At 38.9% G+C, this 26,484-nt stretch overlaps 1 protein-coding gene across 1 annotated transcript in view; it reads right to left on the bottom strand.

The window, feature by feature from the left end:
- CMC1 (C-X9-C motif containing 1) overlaps window positions 1-23,446 on the bottom strand; it is a 44,911-nt gene extending 21,465 nt beyond the window's left edge. The window contains exons 1-2 of the mRNA XM_062603546.1: window positions 23,353-23,446; window positions 11,690-11,782 (exon numbers count right to left, since the gene is read on the bottom strand). Coding sequence (XP_062459530.1) covers window positions 11,690-11,782; window positions 23,353-23,389 — 130 coding nt within the window. The 5' untranslated portion in view covers window positions 23,390-23,446. The remainder of the gene's footprint in view (window positions 1-11,689; window positions 11,783-23,352) is intronic.
- Between the last annotated feature and the right edge of the window lie 3,038 nt (window positions 23,447-26,484).

The following is a 26,484-nucleotide window of genomic DNA, read 5'->3' as shown; positions in this document are numbered from 1 at the left end:
AAGAAAGAAGTATATAAAGTGCAAAACACTGTATGTGATAAAATGCATACAAGGAAATCCTGAACTTGATATTAGAAAGAAAAAAAAAAAAAAAAAAAGGCATTTACAGCTTATAAGAAACCTTTCATTAAATTAATTTTAGGAAAAAGGTATGAAGGCATATCCTTTAATACCATAATTAAAAGTCCAAAATTTCCTACAACTATTTCAAGTCCTTCCCACTACAGTGGATAGCAAGAGAAGAATCTGCTCACTCCATCCAAGGGAAATTTTCATGCACTATTCTTCTACAATATCACCTTCAAAATTCCTAATGTAAACTCCTTTCCTACTCATTATCCCATCAGGATGATTACCTTCCAGCCCTTATACGATTCCTTTCAAATCCTTTACTATCATCCCTCTCAAATCAAGCATGCAGCAGCTAAATTGTTTTTCTCGTTCCCTGATCATCAATTTAAAGCCTCACCCATACCTCCAAAGCTCTGTACAGCTCTAGTATTCCCTGTCCATCCCCCTTCACATCCTCTGACCAGCTCTGTAGCTCTTGATGCCTCAACCAAAACACTTCTCACCTTCTGTCACATACTTACACTTCAAATGAAGGCACCTACACTGATCATATGCAGCACACATTCTGGGTGCTCTTTCTGCAAGTCTGTTAAAATTCAGAAGGATGGCAACAAAGCACAAATGTTTTTTATGACCTTTTATTATTGTAGCCTTAACTCCCAACTTAGGCATCAGACCTGTAAGTACAACATTCTTCAGAGTACAGATTTCCCTACTCTTCCTATGCAACACCACAAAGACAACTATTGAAAAACAATTAGAATAGCAACAAAACAAAATCTGAGGGTGGGAAAGAGGAGGATTATTTTCTGTTGCCATTATTAAAAGGACCTGAACAATAACATACAAGAATGTGGTTTTATTCAGCAACAGGCAACATTGTTTCTACTTTTAAAAGTTGTGCATTGCCAGCATTGTTACCACAGGATCCATTAACTTCTGTATCAAGGAGTACATGGGGGAGGGACAACTCAATTTAAGCGAAGCAATCTTTTAGAGTTATTGCTCCACATGGAAAAAGTTGTTTAAAAGGTTTTCATCCCAAAAGAGGCTGAAAATTTGACATTTCATTAAACACACCCTGACATTTCCAGAACACCAAGAAGCATGAAGAACACTTAGTCCACCGCATCTTGTTGAAAGAGCGCTTATTTGCCAAACTGTATTTCAACTTTAACTTGCCTAGTAAGGCCTGTGGTTCCTGTCTATTTTTTGTGACTGTCTCTGTTGAATCATAATACTCCACACACAGGTATGTACAACAGTATAGCTCTCCAGTCTACAGGAAATAACGTAGATCAAAACTACAACTCTCATAATGCACTGTCTCATAAAAGCAAAGGATATTAGATAAAACTGCAATACTATTCTGATTCCCATTTAGCTCGACTGGAATTAATATTTCCAGTTGCTGTGATCTGGATGAGCAATTTTCTTTGGCAAATACACTTGCCAACTTCATGTGTTTTCTAAAGAATGGTGGACAGAAGTTTTCCCCTATTACCTTACCCTCAATATCCTACATTCTTTACAAGGTCAATACACTGCTTGTAGGCTACCTCAAAGCTCATTATTTTTTGTATTTCTGAACACACAGTAGCTGCGTCTTGGCCAAACTAAGTTCTATTTTCCACTGCTGAACCTAATGGTATCTACACAACACATTTTGACTCCAACATCTGAAAAATAACCTATTTTCTGTGTGAAAGTAACCCCAGGGTAATATTCATCATTCATATACAGTATAAATATTTATACACATGCAACAGGAATATAGCACAGCCTCTTAAAAGTAATAGATATATTTACACAAAGTGCTGTGTTACTGCTGAATGTAGTATCTAAGAGGGGTTTATAATCCAAAACTGCAAAGCAACTACTTAATACATCATTAAGGACATGCAGCTACCGTAATAACGTAAGTTACCATAAGTCACATATGCTGCCATTAGCAATGCATTGCTATGTGCTACTATACCACAGTAATACCATACTTTATGTCATGGTTTAAACCCAGCTGGTAACTAAGTACCACACAGGCACTCACTCACCAAAAGAATGTAAACCCCTTGGGTTTTGATAAGAACAGTTTAATAACTAAAGTACAACATAACATTAGTGCTACTAATAATGATACTGGAAATAACAAGGGGAGAGAGTGTAAAGCTAAAAGGGGAAAAGGAAAAAAAAACCAACAAAAAAACAGCAGTGATACACAGTATAATTGTTCACCACCCGCTGACTGACACCCAGCCTGATCCCAGCAGTGACCGGGGCCTGCTGGGTGACTCCCCCAGTTTATATACTGGACATGACGTGCTGTGGTATAGAACACCCCTTTGGCTAGTTTGGATCAGGTGTCCTGTCTCTGCTCCCTTCTGGCTTGTTGAGCACCTCCTCACTGGCAGAGCATGAGACTGAAAAGTCCTTGATCAAGGTAAGTGCTACTGAGCGACAACTAAAACATCAGTGTGTTATCAGCATTGTTCTCAGACTGAAAACAAAACAGCGCTGCACCAGCTACTAGAAAGAGAATTAACTCTATTTCAGACAAAACCAGGATACTGTAATACTCTAATACATAAGCTACGGTATCTGCAGGTTATCACCACCAACAATGGATAAAAAAAAAAAAACCTACAGACTCCTAAGTGTGCCCTCACTTGCTAGCAGTAAGAATGACTGACACAGAAAAATCAACATGTGTCAACTGGGAAAGAAAACTATGAAAATCAGCAAATAGTGTATATAACATCTTGGAAAAGATACAAATCTGTGTCTGACTGACACAGAAAAATCAACATGTGTCAACTGGGAAAGAAAACTATGAAAATCAGCAAACAGTGTATATAACATCTTGGAAAAGATACAAATCTGGCATTAGTAAGAGACTGCAACAGTTTATAAATTACTTTCATTCCGCAGATGTTAAAACACTATCAATCCACAGTCCGAAAGGCAGTTTTCGCCTAAAACTGAATCACCAAGTTAACTCCGCAATAAAATAATTGTATCTCATCATAAAAGTTTTAAAAGAAGCAATCTCATTGTTCAACCTTCAGCAGTTAGCTTGGTCAGCGCTTGGTCATGGATATTACTACCATGTACTACAATCCAAAAACATGCAAGCATCCCCTATTTAAAACAGCATTTGCTCACATCATGTAATTTATCTGTGCTATGTTAATATAATTATGCTGGACAGGGAACATGACTTGACATTCAGGATCTTAACCGGAAACTAACAAAGCCTCTTAACTTGAAAAAAACAAATTGAAAGACTGGACAAAACACAGGTTAGGTAACCTCCTGAGGTTGTCACCTATGGTGTCTAAACTACCAATATCACTTTAATATCCACACATGAAAATCTCTACCAGGTAACAGAATCAAAATTAAGACAGTGCTTGTAGGATATGGCAACCTGGCTGAAATTGATATTCATTAGAGTACTCTTTGCATGAATAGGAGCATTTGGACTCTGTGGTCTTTATCAGAGCCCCAGCTGGTAATGGTTGAAGGTTAATGCCTTACCCCATTCTGTTCAATTTTCTGTCCTAATTAGTCCTCCAAATCTATAGCTGTGAGCACCAAGTGTCTGTGCTCAAAAGAAACTAATTAATGCTAGCAAATTAGATCAAGACCAAAGATCCAACAGCCAAACTCTTAAATGCTCCTTGTTAATAGGAAGTGTAGCTGTCAATAACTGCTGTTGGTGGCTATAATGAGGCCTCTTTCTTTCATTGAAAGTGATTTCATTTCTCTTTGTCCCTCTAAAAGCTGTTCCAGTCCCTAATAAAAAAACATAAAACCCCCACACAACTAAGTTACAGTGGTAAAGCTAGCAGTCTGACCCATTTCTTGTCATCAGCTGGGTTGAAATGACATTGAGGGCGGAAGAAAAAACAATAATCAAATAGGCTGAGTTCCCTCCCTGAACATTTTCTTCAGAGTCCTAACACCAGATAGAATACTTAAATTGCCATTACCAAGACACACAATATGTTATATTTCTCCCTTATAAAACCTCCTAAACTAGCAATTAATGTTGTATCGCCAAAAAAATAAAGACCATGAGATCTAAGATCTCATTTCTTCAAACTGTAATTTACATATAGCTGTTCTCTCTGCCCAGTTTGTTGGAGCAAAGCTCAATATACCACAATCCCTCTAGAGATTGTATTAATTCACATAGTTAAATGTGTTGAGAGTACATGTTCACTGAAAATGTATAATAAAAGCTGTTGTGCACAAACAAGAACATCATATATAAAATCAGCACCTTACTCTTGAGAAATGCTAGACAGGGAAAAACACATAGGACCTTACTGCTAGTAATAAATACAGCTGTACACTATCAAAACATCTAAAATAACTTAAACAAATGACAACTGCCCAACATGTACAACAGTAATCCCATTAGCTTCATAAAGGGTCATATAGGGTCACACACAACATGACTATAATGTACTGTAATATTCAGATAATAAGCACAGCAACAGAGGGTAATTTTTTCTCGCCTTGTCCTCCTGAAGTTTTGTTGCTGGATTGAAACTCTGTTCTCAAATTATCATAGAATGGTTTTGGTTGGAAGGGACCTTAAAGATCATCTAGTTCCAACCCATGATGCAGCCTAGAATACAGGTGACTTCGTTGCAAGCACACTGCTGGCTCATGTTGAGCTCCTCATCAACCAACAGCCCCAAGTCCTTCTCCTCAGGGCTGCTATCACCCAAAGCAGTCTCCCTCAGCCTGTAGTCGTGCTTGGGATTGCCCCGACCCAGGTGTAGGACCTTGCATTTGGCCTTTTTGTATTTCATGAAGTTGGCATTGGCCACCTCTCCAGCATGTCAAGGTCCCACTGGACGGCATCCCTTCCCTCCAGCGTACCAACTGAACCACACAGCTTGGTGTCATTGGCAAACTTGCTGAGGGTACGTTAATCCCACTGTCCATGTCGCCAACAAAGATGTTGAATAGGATCAGTCCCAACATTGACCCCTGAGGAATGCCACTCATCAGTGGTCTCCACTTGGACATCGAGCCGTTGACCACAACTCTGAGTGAGACCATCCAGCCAACTCCTTATCCACCAAGTGGTCCATCTGTCTGATTACAGACATCTTCTTCTCATGAAGATGAAGGTAATAAGGCAGCCTTTTTTTTCCATCCTCATAAGAGAAGGCTATTCCAGTCATAAAATCAATGATTCCTCCCATGTAACCTCTCAGGCTTTCCATCAAACTCTGAACAATATGTACACAAGCACATGTAATCAATATCTGGTCACAGCAGCTCAGTTAAAAACATTACCAGGAGCTGTCATGTTAACTCATTGATTCTATGATTTTTATCAGTTCCTTGATCTTTTTGCTCTGGTGAATTAGAAGATCACTGCATTCCCAGATAACTCCTAAAATACATGTATTTAAAAAAATAATAATTTAAGGACTATATTTTCACACGGAGGCAAAGCAGACAAGAAAAAAAGACTCATAAAAATTTTTAAGTGTGAGCTGTCATGTAATTTCCCACTACTATCAGTCTTAGCATCTTCCAGTGCCAGGTTTAGAGTCATGACTGTAGGTACCAACAGGTTAATCATTCCCCCATAGCATTCAGCAAGGGCTTGCACCAATTAACAGAACTTGGCCTACAATACAAAGGGAAGTGAGCAACGCCACTGAGTAACATCAAGCTGGAATTTGCTAAGTGTTTCACACATTTCATTATCTGCATTTCTGATGAGAAAGCATACATATTGACTTTCTTTCTTAAGAAGAAAGAATACCTAAAGGTGTGCTTGAGCATTTAAATGTGCAGCATCACATGCAGTTCAATCAGATATTTCTTTGGTTTTATGGGCCTTGATATGTCAGGTGTAAGGGTCATGGTCTAGAGCAGGTGGCCCTTACGGGGACAGATATAATGTCAGTGACAGGACTGTGGAATAACTGCACATTATCAAAACTCTTGGTGACACTGGTCATGCTCAAGTGTACAGAAGCCTGCAGTAGTGTTGCATCCCATCATTTTCACTAAGTATCAACATGAGCCCTAAGGAGGAGAGGGCTAATGGGGAAACTGGAGAATGGGAGGAGGGTGGCTGCTTGGAAATGTCCTTTTCCAGCCACACTTTCCAAACCATTTTTTAAAGCCTTGCCAAGTATCAAGAGTTTTTTCAGCAATGTTAATGCAGCTGCCTTAATTACACAGTTCCTATGGACAACAGAACCAACATAACTTTTTTTTCCCAGATAAGGTCCTCACCTCAGCACAGGTGGAAACAACCCCCATTTGCCTACCTCTCATAGGAAAACAAAAATAAAAAGGATGGAAGAACTTGTCATCTTGGCCAAATGGGTGTCTCCTGCAACAAGCTTCAAATAAGAAATGGACACATTCTTATTTGCAAAGCCACAAACACGATCAGGTCTTCAATCATCCAAATTCATTCCCTTAGTTCACAGCCTTCCTAATGGCACAACCAGGCTGATGTGACTTATCCCTCTATTAACCTGAAAAGTGTGTGAAAAGATCAGTTTCCTACTTGAGTCCCTGAGCCTTACAAATACAACAAATACACAAACCAGATACAACAAATATAACACAAACCTATGATCTCATGACTGACCCACAACCTCTCAGATACCTGTTTCTGTTTTTTTTATTTTCCAAGCCAAGTAACACAAAATCAAACCGAACTGAGTGTACAAAACTTAAAGCTTGGTATTTCTGTCCTCAGTAGTTCTTCTCTACCTAAACCCATCAAATTAAGTTTCAGATTCAGTAACTCTGAACAGCAGAGCATGTGCTCTTAAGAAATTAAATAAACTGCTCTGTAGATATGATCAAGATCAACCAAGCTCTGGCAGGGTTTCTTTTTAGTGAGTATGCATAGTTTCAGAAGAGAGAGGACTCATAAATAGCACAGTGCAGCTAGATGAAATCACAGTTCTGATAAACTAAGAAAAAACCTTTCTGATGAAAAATGCTAACTTCAGGTTCCTGAAATTTGCTATGATTTCGCCTTAAAGAACTTTAGTCAAATTTAAATTTTGTAACTGTAAATTACAGCCAAAACCTTAACAATTTTAAAGGAAAAACAGCTCCCTGAAGAAATTATTTCATAAAAGCAACGGATCAGGCAATGGTAAATAAATGATTCTTTTTGCTGCTTCAGTTTGAAGGCAAGTATTTCTATATGCCAAGGACACACCAATAAAGAAATACATGGATTTAGTATTATTTCACACAAACTCATGCTACAGCCTACAAAATACAGTGAAAAGCCCTTGCATGACAATGTTGTTGGCCATTTTTTTGTTTGTTTGGCTTTTATGATACTCCTGTAGTAGCTCCTTGTAATAACTCGTTTTTTTGATACTCCTGTAATAGCCCACAATTTCACATACATAATGTGCATGGATATTAACACAATAAAGCATATTTACACAACAGTCATGGAAAATTGACTAGTGTTTCACAGAAAGCATGTTTCCCATCTTAAAATTACTAATATACCCATTTTCACTGAAAAAGTGCTTGTAAATGCTTAGAAAGAAATCATTCTTTGACTGAGATGCACTTGTCTTGAGAAACATGCAGCACACACAAGAACTATACTGAAACAGCCTGAAAACAGTTCAAAGTAAAATCAAATAATCTAAATAAAATACTTAGTTGATCTTAAAAATGACCAGATGAACACATTTTCACGGTTATTTCATCCCTAAGGTACTCTGATATGCTAACAACCAAGCACAGCAATGGGTCACCCATTTAACTGCTCTAGGGTAGCAGGATCACCTCTTGAGTTAACAAAACCTTTATTTCTTATTTATTTTTTAACCCTTGGGGTTTCTTTTCCCCGGATGGCTCCTGAACACGTGCTGGACAGGCTGTCACTACTTGCATTATTAGCTCTGATAAGCACACAGCTCTAGGTAGTATAGCTGCAGGCTAAGGTAACCGACTGCATACAGATGGACCTCTGTGCTCACGCAGAGCACTACTGAAAGTATAGGGGCTCCCCATAGGGATACATATGAACATAATGTGATCAAGTAAATAGTAAAGCTTCATTTCCTATATTACCAATGCATTTACCACAACTTCCTAAAGACAAAATGACACAGAAGTGTATTAACAAAGAGCTGTTCAACCAAAATTAAAGCACTGAGAGCAAGTTAAATGAGTAGCTCTGCCACTCAATGTAAACAGCACAATTCCATGCACATGTGTACACTTCGTAGCACACCAACCGGATTGCAAGAGTTTTGATTACTTAATTTCACAGCTTACGTTCATAGCTTAGAATTGTTTACAGCACAAACCCCACAGCCCATTTACTATGATTAATACCTATCTGTGTGTACTAACAAGACAATTTTGACAATGGATTTAAGAGATTATAAACGCTCCTGTTCACAAAACTGCTCAAGCTTATTTTCCTGTGTTTTGGTCTCTCCCCTGTATTCAGATTTAAAAGCTGTACAAAAGTGCTCACTTATACTACCACCTTCTTTTTTTATTAGGGATATAAATGTGGATTTTGCTTGTCTATTTGATCATAAAAATTGCATCAGAAATATTCAGTTTCCATCTCTAACTTCCACATAATTTGATCAAGGCTGGTTTACAGGTAGGTGACAGAGGGATAAGGGGGAGGTGGATGCATCTACAAGCCTCATTCTCCTAAAGATACACAAGTAAATTCTATTCAGGAGAAGGAAGACAACAAAAGATAGCATTTTGCTTTAAGATTTATGGAGGCAAAACTATGGAAAAGCTGTCAGGTAATATTTCACAACTCATAACTCAAGAATCTCCAATATTGGCTGCTGCCACTGAAAATTAAGATGCTGAAAATAAAGTCCTCATCTTACACAGAGAAAGTTCAGAGGAAAAACACACACACACGAACCCCTTAGTCTATCCCCAAATGAAATTATACAACTAGCATGCTCTCAAAATATCTTTAACTACATCCTCTTTCAATGACTCACATTAATTGCTTTTCTTCTTCATTTCCTACTCCCCAACATATACAGAGTTCAAAGTAAAAATTACTCAACTATCGTTCAAATGAAAGAAAAAAAAAAGTATTTTAAATCCTTTTGGCAGCACTGGAAGTTACCTGTCATGTGATGCCACTTCCCTTTAGCAGATATTCCCAACTCTTTTCCCACTTACTCAATCTCAGAATTATTATAACACCACTCGTTTATGTCTTTTGGAGAACCCCTAAAGGCACCTGCTTGAAAATACACTGGTCCTCTTTAACTAGACTTGACTCTAAACCTAGTGACAAATCTCTAGAGGCCCCCTTTGAAGTTTCTTAGGTAATAGCGAAAGACAAAAAGCCACATACCATTAGGGAAACAATTATTCTTTCTCCATGGTAAAACTGCTGAAATAGTGCCGGCAAAAAAGTATGTAAACAAACTAAAATGCACACCTTTGTCAGTAAATACTGTTGGAAGATGCATACAAGACACTGATGAAGATTTGAAGATACAAATATTAGAGCAAGTTACACAATTTGGGAGTTTCTAACTTCTCTCTGCTTACGGTATTTGCATTTCAGTAATGAAACGCATGATGAACTTATCTTTTTATGAGCCACCAACAGAGAGCTGCACCAGAGAAGATTTATTTTTCACAGGAAACAGATTCTTTAATAAAAAACAATGGTTTATGGAAAAACTGTGCAAGTATGGCCATGAATGGAACAGCTCTTTGACTAGAATAAGAAAGGGAATCCAGGCTAAGGTTACAAACAGCCCTGCACATGAAATTCCTTCACTCTATCACTTGTAGGTTAGCTATAATAGCAGAGTAGTCACAGGCAGGAGTGCACAAAGTCCTACAGGATGACATCAATGCAGTTAACTTTATAAGAACAAATCCTTCAGTAGTAGTAGCTTTACCAGACTTTGAAATAGATGGGGAGAGAGCATGAAAATCTCTTGCATCATACAGCACTTCACGGGTTATCTTGTGGCAAAGTTGTCAAACTTTACACATTTCTCTTTTGCAAAGAGACAAGGGCTCCAAACTTGCTGACCTTCACATGAGAGGAGGCTGGGAGCAGTTTGATACCTAGCAGGTATTTCCAAAAATTAAACACACTTAATGTGTCCCTTCAAGGTGAAGGTGACATTTTAACAATGAGTGAGAAAGTAAGTGCTTTGCAAAGAAATGCAGGTATGAGAGAGCACACTGGAAACAGATGTTTGGAATTGTTCCTCTGTTGATGTGGGTTTGTATTTGTTTTTTTGCTGCTGAGCACAATGTGAGTATGTCACCTACAAACACCTCTCATATCTATTCGTAAAAAACATACACATGCAACACCTCCCGATTAGTCTGGAAGAACAAGTGACTGACACCAGGACACAGTTTCAAGCAAAAACTGCAGAATTTGTCGATGGGATTGAAAAATTAGCATCATCATTTAGTAAGTGCAGGGAATGATGCACTGCTTCCACTGGGATCCACACATCTTTGTAAGGTACCTTTTTTAGGTTCTGACAGCCATTAAAACCAAGTACCGAAATAAACTGAACTTTGAACCATCCTTTGAATTGCTGTACCGTTACATGTTAAACAATGAAGTATGCTCAGTAATATGGCACTAAATAAAAAGAGTGTTACTAATACTTTCAGAGAAAAAAAGGTTGTTGTGCCATTGATAAAGAACAAAAATTATTATAAGTACTCTTTATTTCATCTTTATCTCATCTTAATTTCTATTTTTGTCTTATAGTGTACATACCATAGCAGTATGTGCATATAATTTATAAATAAATATACATATATTAGAATTGCATGCTCAGATATTTTTTACTGATGAGGCATGCAATTAAAAAAGTTTAGAGAACACAGATCCAGATGACAAGAGGCAAGTGTCCTTGACTGAAAGCATGACACTTGTATAGAATAATTCTGTGGCCTGATTTCCCTCCTCCCTCCCCGTTCTTACATTCCTCTTATACCAGCATTCTCAGCTAACGTGTGTAAGTAGCTCTATCTTGATGGGACTTCAAAAAGTTTTCTTCCAGGTATATATGAACGTTTGGGTGTCAAAAGTGATGATACCCAACTTTAAAGAGTTATTGTCCAGTAGTCTTCAAAAGAAGATAACAACATAGAAAAGCAGACTGCATCATCCTATTTCAACATCTGTCTAGTAAGTATGTTGTTCATGTGCATGTATAATTAAAATATTTGGGCAGGGAATGGATGCAGTTATTTGGGAATATCCCCTAGATGAAGGCTCACACGGCAATTCCATTTAAGTAAGTGTCAGGTATTATGCATAGAAATACAGTAGCTCTTCTATTGCTCTGTCATCACATAGTCTGGACCAAGATGTGGAAAGTTTTATATTAATCATACTAAATTCCACAGCTCTCATGAACAAGTCATTGTGGAAATACACAGCCAAAGCCAACATGACAGAACTGTATGTTTTACTACTGGTTTCACAGTGAACAGGTAAGATACAGATCATCCATATTAATTCTGTGACTACTTGACTTCAAAAGCAAGGATTATATTCAGGGTACAAAAGTGAATACATGTGATTTCCCAATGAATATTTGACTCTTACCTTGCACTTGATCTGAACACCGCTCCTTGGCTCGGTCCCTCATTATTTGTGGAATCAAAACATCTTCTTCTACATGTCTCAGCTTAGAATTTTCTGCAAGAGTGGGGAAAAAAAAAAAAAAAAAAGGTTTTTTTTTCTTATCTACACATCAGAGAAAGTCAATCTACAGCAACAGCACAGCACTGTTTACATAACATACACTAGTATATTAAAACAGGCAACAAAAAATACGATGGAAAGATGACACAAATCAAAAGGCAGGACAGTCCAAGATTTAAAATTGCTCAGATAAAAATATGAGCATTATTCTGAATACTTCTGTTCTGCTTCACGTGCACAATGAACCAAAAATAAAGGAGACCATTCTGGCAACACATTCTAATTTCTGCCTTACTAAACACAGGGTCTGCTTACAGACTGCACAAATATTGAGAATTACTTTTATTTCCTGTTACTAGTATTTTTCTATTTATGTTATCTGTACAGACTGTTTTATTACTCAGTCACAAAGCTGAGAATACTAGAGCACAGCCTGAAATTTGTATTGCGATATGGAAGACTTCAGCTCTTAAAAAAAAACCCTAAGAAGCCCCTTCAATGAAGGATCTAGGAGTTTTTTCATTAAGAAATTCAACTTTAAAAAGAATATATGCTGCTGCCTGTATTCTGCTCTTAAAAACACAGCTGCAGTTTACTTTCAGTTGTCTCAAAACAGAACTCAGTACGCTGGGTACAACTGGTGATTTTGAATAGCTAAATAATGCACACAAAAAAATACTGCATTTCCAAATCCACTTTTTTCAAAACAAAGGAATGAGAATTTATCAAGCAAGGCTTTTTACTTCCTAGCTTCTGAGTTAAAAACCATTTGAAGGATATTTGTTCAGAAGTTTGTATAGTCCAACACAGTTATAACCAAATATGTGGTTTTCCTCCTTAAACACAATTTATTCATCCTTTGATGTTGATATTATGCTTCAGAATAGCATCAACTGTGATGCTGACATTATGAGAACTTTAGTGTCAGATACACTATTATTTCGAGTGACAATCATTTAATTTAAAAATTGCTTATTTAAGAAATTAGAAGTGCAATGTACTGAAATTTAGGAAATAAGTAAAATTTAAGTTACCTACAGATTTCAAATACTATCTTTCAGAGCATCTTCAGTTACTTCTAGATCAAAAAGCAGAGACCGACATTTCTCTAGTCTTAAGTCATCATCATTTAAAGTTTACTAATGCTATGAGATTATGTTATGAGGTTACACAGTACTGAGTATGTGCTGTTATTAGGGGTATCTGGCAATAAAACAGAGGATTACAATGAGCAATATACACAATCTGAACTAAAAGCATTTCTCCTCAAAAATTTCTTCCTTGGAATTTCTACAGCAAAAGAAAGAAAAAAAAGTGTCTTCTGTAAATACACCAAAATACCAAACGCAAATAGTTTATGACTTAGATTTGGTTTCATGCTCAGATTTTCATGACTGAGATAATTACAGTTAAATATCCTTCATTTTAACTTTCTGCAGAGTATCAGTGCGATTACTGTGCTGAATGTTTATAATGTTACAGACAACATAAAACTTTTAACCATGTTTTTTAAAAAAAACAAACCAGTTCAGCTGAATGGCATGGCAGGGAACAGCACCACCAAGCTAGTACATGCCTCAGCTCTACTAACTCCAGTCACGGCAAGCTGGTACTGCGACAATCTTGCCCTCTCCCAATCCCTATGAGGCTCTTTCCCCTCTTCCCACTCAGGTGTGCTCTGCAGCCCTGTGGTAAACTGAAAAGGGAAGTTAATTTGGATTAGAGGGAAATACATTTATTGTCAGGCAATTTTTCAGGTAGATAAATGATCCATTTCACTATACAGCTGCGTAAATTGCCCATGAGAAGGAACTGCATGAGGCTAGGACAAGAAAGAAGGCTGAACTGCCATGAGTACAAATGGATAAATTACAGGCTGTGTCCCCCTCCCTTTTATTTTTGCTTTTAATTTGAATTGGTTATACTGGTGCTCAGAGTAGGCAGAAATTAAGCTGATCAATGAAAGTGGATACAGATAAGCAAGTGGCTTGCTAGCTGTCACCAAAAGGGAAGTTTTAACAATCCCCCATTCATCATCATATCATCACTATTACACACTTAACCACAGTGAGTGACCAGTTCAAGACAGAAAACTAACTCAAACATATGCAAAAAAAGTACTTCTCAGCTAGCTTACACTTTGGAGTAACTAGATCTACTTATCAGGGTTCTAACCTTATCAGGTTACTTCATTTAACTTTTATACCCCAGCATACATGGAAGTGTAGCGGATAGCACAGAAGTCTCTAGGTCCTTGGAAGGGCAGGTGGGCTTCCCCCAGTGCAGAGGTGGTGAGAAGCATCCAAGGTTCCCACAACAAAGCACAGGGCTACAAGGTGTAGATCAGCCACCCACTACCGGCAAAGAGGAGAAGCAGACAGTAATGTAACTGAAGGCTAGCAAGGAAACAGGACAAGAGCATTCTCAGAAATTAAAAAAAAAAAAAAAAACAAAGAGAGAAGGCTTCACTCTGTTAGCTCAGAACAGTCAAAAAGGATTTTCATGTTTTATCTTAGCTTAAGTACCCAATTTTCTGTTTGATTATTCAAAAGGAAAGGGGCATTAGACTGATAGCAAGTAGCTGCACTGGTGTTAACACCAGCTCAACCAGAACCAGAGGGGTGCTCCAGGCAAACTCCCTCTTTTTAGTCCCAAGTTGTCAAACCTGCACAGGCTGAGAATGCAGGAAGGAGAGGGCACACCCAGACACGCGCAGTGTCCAGTATGAAGAATCAGAAGAGAGCTACAACAGTAATCCAAAGGTCATGATTCAATGATATAAAGGAAACAGGAATAAAGACCACTACAGTTTTTAAAAGAAAGTTTGTTAGTATCAGTTTTTAAGCCATGAAAAGCACTCGCAATTCAAATCTTTTAGTGTCTAGGACATAGTTTTAGGTGTCTGGGTGCAACAGTCTCTCCAAATAGCTCAAATACAGATGTTCAGCTTGGGCAGCACTGTATTTACTCATGAGTTTCAATTCTAACATCTTGAGTATTTTAATATTCTTCCTTTATTCCAAACTATATATTACACTACACTTACAGTGATTTTCCTTCAAGGATAGTAAAACACTTGACTGAAGTTAGTATCCCTAGCATTTATACAAAATATTAAAGAAAAATAAGGTGCAAATATAAACAATACCAGATGCCACTTAGTTTATGTGCAGACTAGCTGCATTTTTTTATATCCATGTATAAGCACTTGCAACATCATCGTCAGTCCAACCTAATCAGTTATGCAGTAACATATATGGTAAGAACTTTCAAAGAAACAACACCTCAGAAGCAAGACCTCATCAAAAAACATGAGACAGCCATGATGTGAAACCAATTCTTTTTGCCTTTTTTCAACTATATTACAGTTTCCAGAATAAATACTTTTCTTCCTTTGAAAGTTCACTATTCTGCACTAATTCTTATTCAAGTACCAGATTTGCTGCAGACTAGTCCCTACAGAAGAATCTGCATTACAATAGACCTACTACTACTGTATCTTCAAATCATCAATAAAATTATCCCGCAACATGCAAGAAACAATGTTTTCCAACAGTTCACCTTGCTGCTGACATCCTCCATGCACTCTGCCTGGTCTTCTGCGTAGGCTGTTTTAGATGATCACAGCCTCTGACCGCAAAGTGAACCAACAAGAACACGTTACCTCTCAGCTTCCAGAGAGCCAGACAAATGTCAACAGCAGCTTTTCCTTCTCACCCTGCCAGCCAAAACTCTGGCATGTTTGTTAGACTAACTTAATACTCCGAGATACTACCTTTACCTTACGTTCTATTGAAATTTCCTAATACCACCAACATTACTAGGGACAGATGGATGAACACAAGCTAATTGAGTAAAGGTTACAAAAAGCAGACTAAATACAATTAACAGTAAAAACGAAGTATTTTGTAAAAATACATTCAGAAGTTAAGCCAGAATTAAAACCAAATGCAAGCTTGCAGGTGTTACAGCATCTAAGTCAGCAGCTCCTTGAAAACGTAAACGAGGCCACAGCCAAGGAATATGTGTGGTGAAACTACTATTTCCTTAGAGATCAGCACATTACAGAATGCTGCTGGTCCTTGTGGGGACAAGGAACAGAGGACAGGATAAAGGATGGGTATCCAGCTTATAAGCTTGCAGTTGCTAGAAAAAAAAAGACAGAAGGGGAGAAGACTACAGAAAAGGGAACACCTCTGTGAAAAAGAAATTGTTTTCCATTCATCTTCAGCCCAGTGTAAAGAATTCAAGGAAGGAGAGAGAGATTACAAAACTGGGAGATATCCCTACTCAGCAAAACACTAAGAATGTATTTAAGACCCCCTCCTTTTTTTTTGCCCCTACAAATAAAACCTGTGGGGTTTGGCAAATCTCAATGCTTGTAGCAGTTCTCTGGTTGTATACAATATGTAGGGCACAAGACTACAATAGTAATAGTTTTTTGTGACTGATCAAAACCCTGAACTGCAAAAGCTGTTTATTGCCATGGAAATCCAAGGACCAGAGCAATCTAGTTTAATGGTTTTCATGATTTCTGTAAAAATTGCAAAAAAAAAAAAAAATCAGGAAATAAATATACCAACAGGAACGCGAGTGTCACAGCAACTACAGCAGAACACAGCCAGAACAGCCCACAATATACATCAATTTCACTCCATATAGAAGCTGGGAAAGCAGATGATGAATATGCTCCTGGCTTCCTAGACTCTGACTGCAGGATTGAGGAAGGCCTTGAGACCAGGGTGCTACCTGTGCTGTAGGCAGCAGACCTTTTAAGAAGACAAGAGGAGAATGCAACACAAAGCTCCTTTACAGTTCTAATAATGAAAGGGACTGTAGTGGCCTGTCATATTAATTAGAAGACTACTACAAAAGGGGGTTACTAAAACAAAAGCTTTCCTAGAACAGTGTCCTAGAGGTCTTACCACCTCTCCTCTTCATTCAACACAGTTGGTAACTGACTTACTCTTTTGTCACTTCTGCTGGTAGTTTACAGCAGGATGTAAGCAATTTATCACTTCCATCTCTCTAATGACTTCAGGTAGCAGGACACAGATTATGCAGAAAAGTTGGGAAAAAGTTGAAAAATTGTCTACCCAGAAATTTACAGAAGCCTCAAACCTTCTGCATCAAAGAAGCAAGTCGAGTCCAGCAACAGTTTTTGAAACATGCATTTCTTGTTATCCAACCTGGATTTTCTTGGTTCAGTTTATTATGGACATTTAAAACTCTAATGTGTACTTTAAATACTATAGCTATTTCAGTAAGAATCACAGCACAGATGAAAAACAGAGAAAGTTTTAGCAAGTTTTAACATTTTCACTAGCAACTACGTTTCTCTGGAAGTCCCAGTTACATAAACTTCTAGATATCTAGCAAAAGTGCTGTAGAAAGTTCACTCATTTGAAGAATACAAATTTAAAAATTAATACTCTTCAAAATGTAAACTTTTTTTTTAATAACTTTCATTATTTTGGAACTTTTTTTTTTTTTTTTAGTGCACCTTGCTATTTTTTTCCCTGCATATTTTCAGCAGCTGCCTTCATAGACTCAACTAGGTTGGAAAAGATCAGCAAGTCCAACCGTTACCCCAGGACAAACATAAACAACCATCAGTGGAGAGATGCCTAAGATGCTTTGGCTTTTTAAGCTAAAAAATAGAACTTGAGAAAGTACTAATGAAAACTTCAGCAGCAGAAATAATAAGAGTTATTACAGTGAAAGGGAAGAGAAACAAGACGATACATCCAGAATTCCCATTCTTTAACTCATATCACATTTAAATTAAATCCCCACCCTAAAGAAGTGTAAGACAGCTGTTTCCCTGGAAGGGAAGGAAGGTCTTGCCTTCATCTGTGATGAGTCCACTAAACTTGAGTTCACCAGCCATTGTCTCATGCTGACCTCTGATACAAACAACACTTGAAGTTAAACTGGGCTGGAGAATGAATAACAAGTTCATAGGTAAGCTATGTAAGTACATTAATTTGAGGGATTCAGTTATTTCTGATATCACTTGATAAAAAAATGTTTCTATGCTGTAAATACTATTGTTTCATCCCAAAGTTTTTGTTTAAAACACTTGCCTGTGAGCCAACTGTAAAACCACACTGAAAAAGTACACTTTCATTAGCAACAGAAGCAGCAGCACAGTGTTAATTTCATGCTTACTGGCAAACATTTCTTTCATCAATCACACTATTGGCTCTAGAAGCTAAACCCATTTCAGATTTATTTTAGTGTACCTGGAATAGTGTTTTGGATAGGCAAAGATAATTATAATTTACTATTCCTCCAGGAAGATAACACATACAACTCAAAATTTTTATCTCCTTTATTCTGCCCAGTTTAGCCACTTTATATTAAATAAAAGTTACCAACCTTATGCTAAGTCATGTGAAATCATCTGCATATACGTGTAGTGTAAAAACAATTATCGAAAAAGTGTGTCACTGAATATACTGGCAATTACTTAAAACTTCTACTTGAGTACACTAAGTCACATACTGGAACAAAATAATTTAGACAGACCCATTAAAATCTTTGGAGGAAAAAACCACTTGTTTCTAAAATCTGGGGGGCTTTCCTACAACATTAATTTTATGTATTGTAATAAATAATTTTAGTACCCAATCCTGTAGCCTGCAAGGGGGCTCTTGTGCCCTTGTTGCCAAGAGATTCATGGGGCCAAAGTAACAAATAGTTTCAGCATACTGCTTTGTAACCTCGGTCCTACAAAAAACATACAGGATCCTGCTAAAGGATTTCACCAGTCAGAAACACCCAGTGTGAACTGGCCTGGTGGACCAGGACCAAACACCTTTATGCATATGTGAAATGCTAAGAAGTTCGTTAAATTCACTTGCACGCAAGTGTTTGCATATGTACTATAGTCTAAGGTTTTAAGGTACTGAAGGACACCATAAAGTGACAGAAGTGTTATAATTCAAGTGAAACAATATTCATGATATCCTGAATCCTGATTTAAAAGCAAAAGAGGCTGATCAGTGCAGCTTCTCTACAGAACAAACTTTTTTTTCTTCTTTAAATGTATATGAATAAATTTTGATTTAAAAAGTTACAGATTTTGAGATCTGTCTAATACTGACATCATTTTAAATTAAGATGGAGTACAGGGATGACAACACCAGAGAAAATTTCCAAAGCTTTAACTTCTCACCATTCTATCGTCACCTCAAAGTCAATTTTCACCTTTTTCACTGACTGAATTTGTTATCTTACATTTTGCTTTAGGGCTCATGTTCTTGCAGTACGGCAGTACTGGATTACAAGAATACTGACAAGCCTGTTTGCCCAAAATGAACAATGGCTATGCTACAGCAAGTCTGTAATATCTAGAAAGAAAAGGAAAAGCACACCAAAAGCAGCACACTTATTTGTAATTACATGAGGATTGCAATGCTCATAGAACTAGTGAGTTATAGGTAAGGCCAACCTGAAGTTGCTTGTGAAGATTTTTGACACAAGGAGACTTTTTTACACTCTTGATCACACAGCAAAGCCAGTTACAGGGCCTGAAAATTAATTACAGATTGTGGCTTGGTATTTACTATTGATAATAATGCATGTTCATTAACAACTAGCCTGAACTGTTCTTCAAGTATGACAAACCTGCAAGTTAGGAAAAGTTAGGGATGCGCACTACCTCTAACCCACCTTAAATCCCTTCTTACAGCTATAGATGAGGATTCCAGCAAAATTCACAGAACACAAAGTCAATAACAAATAGCACCGTGGATTGGCCAAGCACTAAAATAGCATAGACAGCCTTAATTTTGCCATTTTAAAGATTCTGAATGCTTGACTTGGTAACTGATATAAAACCCTCAACACAACTTTCTGTCACTTAAACAAAGACACCATGCAGCAATATTTCAGCAACCAAATAGACATTTGGGATTTTTTTCTGGGACAGCAAAAATACATTAACAGCTCAGATTCCTGTACATAGGGTTCCATACTTCTAAGCAAGGCCCTAACTTTTGAGCACTTCTTGTCTCAATTCAGTCCCAAATGTACAATCCCTATTCCTCCTGTGCCTTTCTAACTCACAATGGAAGTTGTCCAAGAATTCACTTCTTACTTCTATCTGGAGTAAAAAACAGAAAGGCCCTGCAAAAATCACAATCTACCTGGAGTATATAAATCAAAGAGACTCATAAATAGAGTTCTACAGTGAACTCAAGAACTGTGCAGTAACTTGCATCAGAAATAAGAGACGAGTAACAGGTAAAATCTGAATGGAAAGAGCAAAACACCAAAATTAAGAAGGGGTGCAGGAAAATCTAAGAACAAGTGAAACCCCCAAACAATTATGAGATGTCATCCACCTCTGATTTCCCACCACACCTAGTAACACTAATCCATGGCTCCAGCACTGCATCCTCCTCTTTACTGATTTTCAGACCTGTGTGATAAGGCATAAAAAACCACAATGTAAATCACAAATAAAATTTTAATTAAAAAAAAGTCAAAAGTATTACCTAAAAGTTTAACTAAAAGCTGAAACTGTTCTTCCTTTTACTTATAGAATTTTGTCCCATAAATTCAAGATTGCTTTATCTCCCACTACTTCCTCCTATCTTTTGAAGCCTTATTTTCATTCCTTTTAGTATATTCTTCTACCTCTGTCCTACTGCCCTTGTCACTTTGACACAAGTCACAACCATTCTGCAAGCCCAATTCTCTCCTTCCACTGATATCCTACTGCTGTATCTAAGAGCCCAGGTTTCAACATGACTTAAGAAACATACATGTTAAGTAGCTTAGGAAAATTATGAAATCGGTCTTCAACCCCTCTGTTTTTAAGACCCCCAAAAATACCCAGGATGTGTACAAAAGCCAGTACTGTGTATTCAAGCTATTGTCAATAACCCTACTTCTTTACACATTTGTGGATCTTTGATTAGGAATCCAAACATCACCATTTGAAAATGACAGCTATAACCAAGTGCACAATATAAATAAAATGAGTTTTCTAGTAACCCGTAACTTCTACTACTGAAAACAGCATCCTACAAGAGTTTTGGAAGTGTTGCATACAAAAAACAAACTTCAGTGCTGAGCTGCAGCACATTCTTCTGAAGGATAACACATACCAGTATAATATAAAATTCTGTCAAGGGATTTATCTACCAATTTATTTTCTGGACACAGTCACCTACTGACACAGTCACAGTTCTCTTTCAAACTATGGCTGTCAAAAAAACTCCTCCCATAGAAATCATGACACATTTCACAGATCCTAAATTCTGAGCTTCAGAGGACTCCTTGATATTTGATACCCTCTGGCAAAGCCATGAGAATATTTGTGAACCACACCCAGAGTATCCGAATTAACACCTTGGTGATATGACCAGGGCAGCTCACACCTCTTGCAGATATTGTTACAATTTCTCTACAACCTCACTTAGACATTTCAGTTTTAGGTCACATTCTGAGGTTTTTAACAGAGCTGTAATGGCCAGCAACTGATGGAGGGGAAGGGGAGCAAAGGGGGTATAAACAAAAGATACTGGATAACAAGGTAGAGCCAGTAAGCAATACCACTGCTCAGCGGATAAACCTCACTATTGGTGTCACATATCATGTACCCAAACCACAGCTAACCTAAACCACAATACTACACAGGCAGTACTTCTTTCACAGCTATCATACAACATGGATTAGGAGAGACATATAATGTAATTATAGACATAAATAGGCATCTCTGATGAACTTCAGTGTTTGGAGCCCTTCTTTGTGCTAAATAGTTTGAATAGTGTAATAATACACTATTCAAATACGCCTTCTTCCAAAAGACAACTGGGAAGCAAATTTACACTATAGATGAACAACCACCACTTGAAATTCAGTGGTCAGTTTTATGACATTTTTCTTAATTTAAACAAATCAACGCTCAGGTGATACAATCAACAAAACCAGAACCTGATTACTCGAGAAATGGTTTATTTGGAGGGCCTGCAGAGCCAGACTCAGGACAGGTTACCATTACAAATTAAAAGCTCCGCCTTGGCCAGCATCCTTTGGCTTTTGAAAAAGCAGTCACAGTCCACACGTACCAAGATGCACAGTCAGGACCATGGCAGTTCATCCCTAGCTACAAGTGTCTTAACACCCTGTGTTAGCTGGAACACACCAGTACCTTGTTGGGTTCATTCTGCTAGGGGACTGGCCTTTTAACTATAATGTACCCAGCTGAATGCACCTGCCTCAGCAACAGGGCTCATGGGTATCACACGGGTGTAAGCGCACAGGCTTAAATTCACTATGGGGATACATGGCTGTAACTCTCTGGACAAGAGCTTGATAGCACAAACTTAGGAGGACCTCATAACCTATTAAGCTGCAACATATTAAACTAATGATACTGAACAGAGTGAGGAAATGGGCACTTCGGAAGGGAGAGCCACGCTCTAAGAGTGGGCTAACAAGAACCTCATGAAGTTCAACAAAAACATGTGCAAGGTGTTGCACCTAGGTAAACAGAACCTGAGAATGCAGCATAAGCTGGTGTCTACCCAGCTGGGGAGCAGCTCTGTGGAAAGGGACCCGGGAGTCCCGCTGAACAAGAAACTCAGTATGAGTGAAGTGTGCATCTGCTGCAACACAAGACAACAGGATGCTGGGCTACATGGACAAGAACATCACCAGCAGAGATAAACAAGTCATTATTCCGCTCTCCTCTGTGCCTATCAGGCTATACCTAGAAGACAGATTACTCCTGTGGAAGGTGGTGAGGCACTGGAATAGGTTGCCCAGGGAGGTTGTGAAAGCTCCATCCCTGGCAGTGTTCAAGACCAGGCTGGACGAGGCCTTGGGTGACATGGTTTAGTGTGAGGTGGCCCTGCCCATGGCAGGGCGGTTGGAACTTGATGATCTTAAGGTCTTTTCCAACCCTAACTATGATTCTGTTCCAGTTGGACACATGAGGAAAATTGTTCACAACGACAACAATCAGCCATTGGAATAATCTCCCAAGGGAACTGGTGGACTCCCCAACTTTTAAGGCTCGGCTGGACAGAGTGCTGAGACACCTACTCTAGGTCATGCTTTGCCTAGATCCCTGAGGTCTCTTCCAACCCAGTATTCTCTGTTTCTACGATAACCTTGGTAATTTACCTCTCTGTTACACAGCGCAGGAGGCCTCAGCAGGCCGCGCTCCGCAGGCCCCTCAACGCCCCGGTGCTCAGGCAAGGCCGGGCGCCGCGACCCGCGTCTTGCCACTGGATCTCACGGCCGTGGCTGCGGGGAAAGAGGGAAGGAGGCCGCGGAGGCGAATGCGCTGCTCGGAGAGTGGGCCGAGCCCCTCGGAGTGGCCCTTTCCCGGCGCGGCAGCTCAGCCGGCGCTCCTCGCTGGTTAATGTGAAGGGGACAGCGGAAGGCGACGGGGATTACCCCCACAGAGCCCTGGCAAGGCGGGCTGCGGACAAACGGGGAAAGGACGGAGGAAAAAAAAGAGGGGGCGCGCCGTTGACTGCCGCCGCCGCCGCCCTGCCCAGCTGCACGTGCGAACCGGCAGCGCGTGCGGCAGCCGCCCCTACCTGCAGCACCAGAGCTAGGCTCCCTCCGCGCCTCCATGCCACGGCAACGGCTGCGCACGGCCCTATCGTCCCGGTCCCCACCGCGCAGGCGTGGCACAACCGAGCACCGCCTCTTCTTCCCCTCTCTGGGCAGGCAGGGAGGAGGGAAGGCGTGTGTGCCAGTGGTACTGAGGGGGCGAAGCGTCCAACAGGGATGCAGGCAGGCGTGTTATAGGATGGTTTGTGTTTGAAGGAACCTTAAAGCTCATCCAGTTCTAACCCCCCTCCACGGGCAGGTACACCCTCCACTAGAGCAGGTTGCTCTGAGCGCTGTCCAGCCTGACCTTGAGTACTGCTAGGCATGGGGCAGCCACAGCTTCTCTGGGCAAACTGTGCCAGCACCTCACCAGCCTCCCAGTTGCAAGGGAACTCCTTGGAGAGGATGGTGAGAGTGACGTTGGTGGGTATTTTTGTCAATGAGTTAGTTAGTTTGTGCCCTTTAAAAAGAGCTTCCCATTGTAGTGGCTGGGAAAGAGGCAGGACTACCTTCCTGTGGCAGGTGTTAAGGTAACGGAGGAATTAGGACCCCACCAGAAACTCAGGAAACATACTACTACAGAAGTTTGTGGTAGATTACTCTAAACCTCAGTTACTTACAGCTTACATCTTTTTCTCTCTGTGCAGCTCAGCATCAGAGGTATCAAGTATTTTGTGTTGGAAGGGACCTTAAAGCTCGTCCAGTTCTAACCCCTGCCACGAGGAGGAACACCTTCCACTAGACGAGGTTGCTCCAAACCGCGTGCAGCCTGACCTTGAACACTGTCAGGGATAGGGCAGCCACAGCTTCTCTGGGCACCCTGTGCTAGTGCCTCACCAGCCTCACAGGAAAGAATTTTTTCCTAATGTCTCATCTAAATCCCCCCTCTGTCATCTGAAGCCATTCCCCCTTGTCCTGTCACTAAATGCCCTTGTAAAAGTCCCTCTCCAGATTTTTTGTAGGCCCCTTTTTGCATAATAAATGATAGCAATCAAAAGATCAAACAGATGCTTTTTAGGGGTGTGAATAAGGGGTACTAGCTGCTTGGTTGTTAAAAAGATACAAGTTTTAAGGCAAAATTTGAAGAACAGTGCAGTTGCTGTTGAAAAACTTATACAAATAAGGGGGTCTGTAGAAAGATACACGGTTTTGGACAGTGAGACTGAAAGTTTGATACTGTTAAAAATGGCTAATTTATCTGTGTGTGCTTTTGGTCTGCCTGTGTAAGTAAGCATTGAGACATGTAGTTTAATGGCAAAGGAGTAATTCTGAGTCTGTAGTGTATTTAAGTATATGACTGGTCTTTCTTTAGTTTCTAGTGGCATGAGGCAGGGCTGCCCAGTTCCAGAAACAAAACATGGAATATAAAACCTATGAAAAATTACATACATTTAAAAACGTGAGAACCTGATTCCCCAGAAATTAAGATAAATTAAAAACAAGGAGACATAGCTGGAGCTCAGAACTTATTTTAACCAATGCAGTATGGAATTTTCAAAGAGCCTACCTTTTTTTTCCTGTTGTCAACATTTTAGACTGAGAGTTTGTATGGAAAATTAGTCTAAATATGGAAAATCTTCTAAATATAGCATTTCCTCTGTTATCATGTATTATTACTTCCTGTTCAGGGGAAAGGTAAGCTTTAAACATTACATTCTCAGGGAACTGGCAAGTCCAGGAGTCTTCCCCAGACATCTTGTAAGCCTCTGAAAGATAACAATAAGCAGACTAGAAAAAAAATCAGTATAAGGAATTTTGATCACAATTACCATGTTATTTATTCTTAAATGAATTTTCATTAAAGTTTCAAGTCCACCGTTTCCCCCCAGATTTACATTATTTTCCCAGTATGAAAATTCAGTCTTTTTATTTGAAAATGGATTCTTTCAACTGGAGGCCACACAAAGAACTGACTTCTTCGTGCTGATACGTTCACAGAAATTAGTAGAGCGTGATGTCGGCAAAATCTTCCACACGAATGCTTTTGGCCTTACTGATCTAGAGCACTTCTGTTATAAACAATTAAGTGTCTTTATGCTTTTATTTATTTTTTTTAATCCAAAAATTTTATCTCATTCCTTAGACTAAAACGTGGATATCACCACTGTTTTCTGTAACTTTAACCTATAGCAATTCAGTTAATGTTTATACACTGACTTGAGGATTTTAATTGAACAGGGCTGTGAAAATGCAACCTATCAGTTTATTCGTATTCATTTCATTAGGGGGTTTTGGACTATGCTACTTTTGTGATGGATGTAGGAGAGTGTTTAAAAAATATATATATATATATGTACACATATATATACCAGCCAATCTATGAAGAGCTATTATAGCTATTGAGTGAGAAAATACAAGAAAACATTTGACACAAAAAGCAGGTTTCAGCATGAGAACCAAAAAGGAGAATGTAATGGGCATTTACAACAGTAAGTTAAATTATGGGGTTTTTTAAAGGAAATATTAATTTTTGCTGTTCTTAAGCTCTTGGCTACTTGTGTTTATATATGCCCTGCAGAATCAGAACTGTGAAGATTTATTTAAGATGGAGCCCTTTGAACTTACATGTCAGCTTTATGTGTTAATTTGATGATTTTCAGCGACCTGATACTAGCCTAGATAGTACTTAGCTTTGAAGTAGTATTTCTGTCCTTTGATGGAGACAATAAATACAAAATGAAAAGTCCAACAACTTTGTAAGTAAGTAACTGAAGTTGTAGTCTCCTGCTTCTTCTCCGGTAACAGAACTGAAAACAGGATAACAGAGAAAACAGAAATGGGATTTTTCTGCAGGTCTTATTTGCAGGTCTGGCAAGCAAGAATGACGACTGCGATGACCTGCAAGGGAGTAAGATACATCTTGGGGAAATAAAAAAATACAAAGGAACAAATGGATAGAGCAACTTTGTTCTGGAGATTTAAGGGGCAGAAATAGTTTTTGAGTGAGGGCGAGTGCAGATGAGGGTCTGATAATACTCTCATGCTATTTGAGGCTATTAGAAATTATTAGAAATTGTAAAGTACCAGAGAAAGTGTTATATTGACAGATGAGTAAATGAAACTGTCATTACGTGGAGCAGGAATGACATGTGACAGGAGGGCAGAAACTGCCCACA

This window comes from Pezoporus occidentalis, unplaced genomic scaffold (genome assembly GCF_034315485.1).
Source record: "Pezoporus occidentalis ecotype Australia unplaced genomic scaffold, CSIRO_AGI_Poc_V1 ctg80, whole genome shotgun sequence".
NCBI lineage: Eukaryota > Metazoa > Chordata > Aves > Psittaciformes > Psittacidae > Pezoporus > Pezoporus occidentalis.
The sequence above is the reverse complement of the archived record's forward strand: the minus strand, read 5'-3'. Positions and strand labels throughout refer to the sequence as shown.